The sequence below is a fragment of the Pagrus pagrus genome (assembly GCF_965226575.1).
Source record: "Pagrus pagrus genome assembly, chromosome: 12".
Taxonomy (NCBI): Eukaryota; Metazoa; Chordata; class Actinopteri; order Spariformes; family Sparidae; genus Pagrus; species Pagrus pagrus.
In genome coordinates, this window is record NC_140196.1 from 9,553,808 (window position 1) to 9,561,795 (window position 7,988).

General features: G+C 44.7%; 1 protein-coding gene across 2 annotated transcripts; it reads left to right on the forward strand.

Annotated features, from left to right (window-relative positions):
- Nucleotides 1–13: 13 nt before the first annotated feature.
- fam131aa (family with sequence similarity 131 member Aa) lies at nucleotides 14–7,724 on the forward strand. Of its 2 annotated transcripts, none has more exons than XM_084369506.1 (5): nucleotides 14–283; nucleotides 4,316–4,427; nucleotides 4,519–4,698; nucleotides 6,477–6,611; nucleotides 6,764–7,724. In XM_084369506.1, the coding sequence occupies exons 2-5, from the start codon at nucleotides 4,337–4,339 to the stop codon at nucleotides 7,303–7,305; spliced, it is 948 nt and encodes a 315-aa protein (XP_084225632.1). In that variant the 5' UTR covers nucleotides 14–283; nucleotides 4,316–4,336; the 3' UTR covers nucleotides 7,306–7,724. The 2 variants fall into 2 exon arrangements, with proteins under 2 accessions (XP_084225632.1, XP_084225633.1); XM_084369507.1 differs by lacking the exon at nucleotides 14–283 and adding an exon at nucleotides 2,441–4,061.
- Nucleotides 7,725–7,988: the final 264 nt, after the last annotated feature.

Below are 7,988 nucleotides of genomic sequence, written 5' to 3' on the forward strand. Positions count from 1 at the left end.
AGGAGGAGGAGGAGGAGGGTGGATGTGACACCGCCTTGCGTTGATGACGCTCGCCATCGGGAGACATTTGGACGAGCCTGTGTAACCCATATACCGAGCAACAAATGGTGCGTCTGATCCGGAGACCTGATGCTGGAGTTGGGAGCATGTTTCCACCGACCGTGTGGCTTTAACGACCCACTGCAGAAGCTGCGGCAGGAGGACAAACGGCGCGGTGTCATCTGTTGATCGGATCGGAGACAATTAAGCGCATTATGATGAGCCGCCGCGGTCCGACATCCAGGTAGGTACCGAGGGGGGGAGAAAACAAGCTTCGTTAGAGCCGAGGGGTGCACACAGAGGGCAGGGAGCTGCTGGTGTTTACCCGCTGCAGGGATGGACGGACGGATGGATGGAGCTGTTGGGATGCAGATGGAGACCTCAGAGGTTGCCAGGAGACCCGCTGCAGCATCCGCGCCTTATTCCCCCCCCCTCCTCCTCTCCATAATAATTGCAGGATACAGGCCTGCACCCATCAATGGCGGGGTGATGTGTCGCTTAAAGAAAAAAAAATCCCCTCCAGAAAACATCAGCACTGCAGCTCACACAGGCTGCAGTCACACTGGATCCCACTTGTTGGTCCTGTGGAGGCGGATCTCTGCAGAATAATACAAACACCTCGAGCAACTTCACGACAATCAGCAATCCGCCGCTGCTACACGTGCTGTTATCAGGATGGATGCCAATTAAGCAGCGTGTGTCAGCTGCAGCGGAGGGGCTGGTAATCAGCATGGTAAAGAGAGAGGTTTTTAAAAAGCAACATCACACAATTAACGGCTCCAGAGAGGCCAAATCACGAGCAGGTGCAGGGTGATATAAAAACAGAGAAGGGCCAATTAAACAACCAGGTAGATGATTGTTTTGAAAGGGTGTTAAAGGATAAGTTCACCCAAAAATGGAAATTCAGTCGTTATCTGCTCAATGGGAAGTCTGGTGAAGTGTCTCAGTCCACGAAATGTATACGAGCTTCACAGCAGAACAGTCCTGCAGCGATCTCCTAAAGAAGTGAAGTAGACGGGGACAAGAAATGACTCAATACAGCTCGTCCGGTGTGATCCAAGTCTCTGGAAGCCACACGATCCCAAATGCATTTGAAAAAAAGCGTTATTTACATGCTGCGGTGCATTTTAGCGTAGCAGCTACAGTGAAGACTTGAAAAGGGGTTTAAATAACATCTTTTCAAATCAGTTTGGGATCTCAGGGGCTTCAGGGGACTTGGTGCTAGATGCTATGCTAGATCATCTGTATGGATCCATTTTATGTTTGTTTTGTTGTTGTTTTTTTTACATTTTAAAAAAGTCCCCATCTTCTTTGGTTGTTTGGGAGGATGCTGCAGCGCTGTTTTGCTGTGAAGCTCCAGAAATGTTTTGTAGACTATGAAACTTATCCTGACTTCCCATCAGCACGAGGGTGAGCAGATAATTACCTGCTACCTTTTTTACGCTGAACTTATCCTTTAATTAATCTGTCAATCATTCTCCTATGAATTATTCAGCCTTTAAAGGTTAGAAAAAAAGTTAAAATACACATCACATTTTCTCTGAGTGACGACTGCAAATGTTTTGTTCAAGATATCCAATCAGAAAGACGATCGAGGCAGGAGGCAGTTGAAAAAGTTGCATTCTTGCTCGATGAATGACTAAAACCATTAATCATTTATCAAAACTGTTGCTGTCCTCTGTTGACTCATCTACTGACTGATCTTTAAACCACTCAAAAAAAAACAACTGCATCAGCAGATGAGCTGAGTTCACGAGCTCGAACCAAACGACCGCCATGTGTGACCTACATACCGTCCACAGCAGTGACTCTTAACCTATGGGTCGTGACCCCTCCGCTGCGTCACGAGAAAAATCTAAGCGGTCGTGAGATGATTAACGAGAGAGAAAAGAGGAAAAGAAATTGTCCTGCTATGTTTATTTATATCGATTTTTCTGTGACTTTTCTCAATTTTTTACTCTTTTTATTTAAGAAGATCAAAATGAGAGAACCAGTCAAGAGCGTCTGAAGAAGAAAATCAATGTTTGGCAGAACATGTTTATCCGCTCTGGTAACAAATGCTGCTAACTGGTATTCGACCCAACGTGATCCTCACCTCTAAGACTGCCTGCAGTTATGGTTCAAAGTAAAAGCGAGTCTTATTTTGCCGACACGATTTAAGAGGTGAGCTGTCCGTGGAGTCTCAGGAGGGAGCCGAGCAGAGCTCCTCATGCTGAACATGTGCCGCAGCGTTTATCGGTGTCGAGCATGAGGGACGTCTGCGGCGCTCACAGGTGTGTGCTGCAGCCGAAGCTTCACCTCTGAGGAGTGCCGAGAGCTGTGAGAGCTGTTCGCACCTGCCCGAGTGTGCCAATGACACACATTTACTGTCATTTAGTGTGTTTATTGGTTTTCAGTTGTACAGATTCAAGTTCAATGAAAAAGAGAGAGGAGAAGAGAAAAGGAATAAATCACTGATGGAAGATTAAAAACACAACAAAACTAGGTTGCTTAAGAATTCAATATGGAAATCAATCAAGCTTGATTTATGTAGCACATTTCAAAGAAATTAAAATACAATTTGTTTCAACAGTGATTGAAAATATGGGGAATTAAAAATGGATTTAGACTAAGGCTCAGCAAGACAGCAATAAAATATGGGTAGTTCAACTAATAAAAGACAAAGAATAAAAGATAATTTGAGGAAATAATGACAGTGACTGTAGTTAAAGTTACATATGAGGAGATTTAAAGCTCAGATTCAGTGTAATGCCACCAGAGCTGCAATGATTAATCGATTAGCTGTCAACTGTTAAATTAATTAAACTGTTTTGATGATCTAGTTATTGGTTTAAGTAATGCTTAAAAAAAAAAAGTCAAATTTCTCTGATTCCAGCTTCTTAAATGTGAATATTTTCTGGTTTCTTCACTCCTCCAGGGCTCCAGACTAACTTTTTACACTAGTACACTGGTTTTGTCTAATGAGACCTAAATTTCTGGCGCACCGGTACGACCAGTGAAAATCTTTGGTCACACTTGACTCGGAGCCGTCTCCTCTATGACTGAAAAAACTGAATATCTTCATTTTGTGGACAAAACAAGACAATCCAGGACGTCGTCTCAGGGCTTTGGAAAACACTGATGGAGATTTTCAGACTTAGATTTTGATTCATCTTTATTGCCAACGGTACAATGAAACTTTGTTTGGCTTCTCTGACATGTAACTGTAAACAGAATGTAGGACGAAGACAACAAGATAAAAGCTAATAAATAAAAAAAACAATATAAGTAAAAGCAGCATCAGAGTTTAGGGCATCTTATAGACAAAACGACTAATCGATTAATCAAGAAAATAATCATCAGTCGCAGCCTTAGTTGCCGCATTTTCTCAAATTTGTTGTCAGAAACTGACAGTGTAAAACATTCACTGTCATTTTTGACTTCACTAAGCCTTTAACACTTCTTTCTTAGCTGCTTTGGGAGCCAATCTGCTTAAGGATATCTGTCAAGTCATGCACGTGCCCCGAGCTGTGATCTGGCAACATGTTTCCTGCTGGTTGAAACACTCTCCTGCCTTATAAAGGAGACATATTCCCAGCTGCTCCCATGTAGAGCATGCACAGATTCGTCTGACCCACCACATCTACAATGTGTATTTATTTTTTGGACGTGCCGCTAGTTAGGTGGCACTATCACTTTTAATAGGGATCAGCAGCTTTGGGGTGAGCAGGCCCGGCTTGAAGCTGCTTACCGGAAGCTGGTCACACGCCATATGTTTGGCCGGTCGCATAGAGACGGTCACCGCTGCCTTAAACCCCCAGAACCATACAAACCGGTTTCGCCGGCTTACCGTGGCTTTAGCATCTGTGCGGTAAATGTAGGGCATAGCTGTTTGCTTGTCTGCCCGGTGGTTTAAACAAGTGATCCCAGGCTGTGACTTTTAGTTGTGTCGGTCTGCTGCGCTGTGACAACATCTCTGCATGTCCACCATGAGGCTGAGGTCGAGGAGTAGAGAGAGAAGGGAGAGACAAATGGAGGACGAAGTAGGAAGAGTCTTTTTTTGTTTTGTTTTCTGGCACAGAGGACAGAGCTGCGTGTTTGTCCTGTGATTCATATTTGATTTTGAGCTTTTCATTTAGATGCTATTAGAACGTTTCTCACAGTGTAAATATTGGCAGAGTAAACATTTACTGGGTTTTGGGAAATATTGAAATAGCCGACTACTACTGCTGGATGGGACACACAAAACAGCGCTGCTTATTTTTGGCTTTTTTTCTAAACTCGCTCTCTGTTGCAGGTGAAATTCGAGGAGAGTGAAATGATTCCAAAGTCAGGAAAATCTCCAGCAGACTCCAGGAAAAGTGTCGGCATCCATGAGTTCGCAGCACTTGCCAGATCCTCCTTAAATGGTGATTTTAAAAAAACAACTTTGTCTGTTTTTACACTCAGATCTTGCACCTTCGGACTCTGACCTCTCTCTCTCTCTATCTGTGTTTCCAGGTATCTCTCAGGCAGTGAGGGACCATGTGACAAAGCCCACCTCCCTGGCTCAAGGCCGGGTCGCCCACCTCATTGAGTGGAAAGGCTGGCCCAAACCTGCGAACCCGCCGCCGGCTCACACCCACCTCAGCTCCTACTGCCACCTGACTGAAGGAGAGAAGGAGGCTCGGTTCGCTGCAGGTATTCGCCCCCGTGACCCTTTAACCCAGGGCACGTTTTGAATGTAGCTTTAACGACCTGGTGTCACTTGTTTGTTTGGCCATCCTGCTACCGACTCGGTTTAGCCGCAGCATCATCTCCTGACAGGCTCCCACCTTCTGTCATACACCTAATCCCCCTAAAACTCCTGTATGTCGGCGGTCCGCCACGCCCACCACGCTGTCTCTTGGGTGACAGCTTGTCTTGGCAGCAGATGGTGGCCTATTAGACACTCTCCCAGAACACTTCACTGCCCACCAATGGTACAGCAGCTCCTGTTGTTTTGCTGTGACTCATCCTTTTCTGGCGCCGGTGACATCGGCACAGTTTGATCGAGAGGGAGAATGAGAGAGAGAGAGAGAGGGAAGTAGGGTTCATAGTGAGTGTGCATCCTGTATTTACTGTCCCTTATATCTTTTTCTTTACATCTTGATCAATTCTCCACAGTAAAATACTTTATCCTGCATTTAAGAGAGACGATCAGAGCAGAAGTCAAATATTGACATCAGCTATTGTGATAATTGTTTAATCTTTTGAGTCACTTTTTAAGCAAATATACTAAAAAATATGCTATAATCAGCTCCTTAACTGTGTGTTTTTGGATTTTCTTTGTTCTATATCATTGTAAACAGAATATTGTTACATTTTGGACTGCTAGTCAGACAAAATGAGCTACTAAAGTGTCTAACTTTGAGCTCTTATTAATTGTGATGGCCGATTTTTAAGACGAGGTTACAGTATTAGTCCAACCTAATTTAATATAATCATTAATATCCTGCTTGAAACACTGGAACTAGCAGACTGGTCTCTGCTACATTAAAGGTGCAACTTTCTTACATGCCTATAAACAGAGACAGAGCTCTTGATGTATGAGGAGCAGTTTGCAAGAGCTAACTTGAGTTTTCGATGTACTTTGTGTTTACATTTGTATTTGTAGGCTTTTATTTAGTTACAGTGGGATGAGAACAAAAAGAGCCCACTGCCCGTCGAGAAGCCCTCAAGATCAAGAATATGACTACGTAACTTAAAGGAGACACAGTATGCTCATTCTCAGGTTCATCATTTTATTTTGGGTTACTACTAGAATGGTTTACCTGCTTTAATGCTCAAAAAAACACAACACTGTCCAGTGCTGCAGCGCTGTATTCCCCCTCTGTCTGAGACGCTCTCTGTTTTAGCTCCTGTCTCTTTAAGAACCCCCCCCCCCGTACACCCACGTCTGCTCTGATTGGTCAGCTCACACACGCCTGAGCCAGCACCGATAACAACAACTGTGCTAGATCAATTCTTATGTGCCAAACTAGCAGTGAGGCAAGAATTACGCAAATGTGTGACATGGCGACGTAGTGTGATGTCATGAAGTCACGGAATTAAAGGCGGGACTACTGACGAGGCGTTTTAGGAGCTGTGTTTTCTGTGGGAGAGATGAGCTTCTGTTGGTGTGGACTTTGAGCTTTTTAACTGAAGGAAAGTGAAGAAACAAAAAAATAGGTCTCCTTTAAAAAAAAGTTGCATAGTGCACCTTTAAGTCAGCATTGCCCACCCCCTTTTAATGAGTCACAGGGCAAGTCTGAGGCGTCAAGAGATGATTAGCAGGATGCAAAAGCAGAGAGAAACACTTTCTTACTACAGGATTTGTGCTTTTTTCTTCTCTTTTCTAAATTGTCAGTTTCACACTCAGTCATTTCTTCATTTTAAAGGGTCACAAGCCCAAAAAGGTTTCTGCATTAATTAATTTATTTGTCTTGTGTTCCTGCTAGGAGTGGCTGAGCAGTTTGCCATCGCCGAGGCAAAGCTGCGTGCCTGGGCGTCTATGGACGATGATGACGTGGAAGACTTCAACGATGAAGAATCCCACGCCAACGGACAGACTCTCACCTCCAGCCAGAGCTCAGGTATCCACAGTCGCCGCCATTTTGATCATTTTCATCTCATTTCACTCTTCATTCCTGCATCATCGCTGACAGAACGCCTCATCTTCCCTCCCCCTCCCCCCATTATCCATCCATTCATCCCCAGGTGTTCTGACTTTTTGCTCCTCCCTCAGACGCCGCCACAACCAACCCTATCGCAGGACCGCCAAGCCAGCCTGAAGTTGATGGCAGTGAGGCTCCGCCCTCTGAAAGTCCCCTGGGCTCCAGCAGCAGCAGCCTGAGCTGTGGTAGATCTGTGTCTCATAATGACCCACATTCATCCCAGACCAATTCACCTACTTTACCCAGCGACTGCATGAGCCCCTTCCTGGAGGAGGAGGAGGAAGAGAGGCTGGGTGGTCATGAGAAGCAGCATGTTACTTCACAGGAGCAGAGCAGCGAAGTCTACATCTACAACAAGCCCGAGTGGAGGCCTCGAACCAGGAGCAGCAGGTTCGACTCCTGCTACTCCACCTCTGAGTCTCCCGGAGAGGAGGATGAGGAGGACGAGGAGGAAGATGGCAGCGTGTTTCACGAGGTCCGAGTGTGGCACTGCAGAAGCTTCTTCTCTTCTGACCGCACCTCCTCTGGAGTAGCGTCCTTCGACGAAGAGGAGGAGAGGGATGAAGAAGAGGAGGAGGAGAAGGAGGAGGAGGAGAAGGAGTTCTTGATGTGATGTGACGTCCATCTTTATGTCTCTGTGTTGATTGCCACAATCTGTTCTGCTTTCACTGTTGACCTCTCTCCTCCTCCTCCTCCTTTCCTTTCCTCTGATCATCTCCTCTCCACTCGCTGCCTTCTGTCTCTCCTCCTCCAGGCCTTTCATGCACTGACCTCGTCCACCGTTTATCGCTGCTGTAAACAGTATATGTATATATATATATTGGAGAGTTCAACCAGAATGTAAAACTGTTGTTCCAACTGAGTTTTGTACATTTGTGTGAAGAGTCATGTGTTGCTATTGCGTCGGTTTTCTATGGATATTTTGTAGTGTTGTTTTTCTGGGTCATGCTGTGTCATGTGGGTCGGGCTATGTTTGATACTGAATGTCTGAATGTCCTGCATAGATAAATATGAGTTGTTTTTTTTGAAGGAGGACTTTGTCTTTTTGTTTCTCTCCCCAACAAACACAAGCCTAACATACAGGAAGCAGCGGTGGAAGAAGTACTAAGATCATTTACTCAAGTAAAAGTATCAGTACCACAGTGTAGAGTAAAGAACTAAAGTATTAGCATTAAAACATACTTCATATACTCAAAGTAAAGTACTGATATTGCAGAATGACCCATTTCAGAATAATGTAGGCCAACATTATTTTCACAGATCATTAATCTGTAATTTGGTGGATTATGGCGTGTA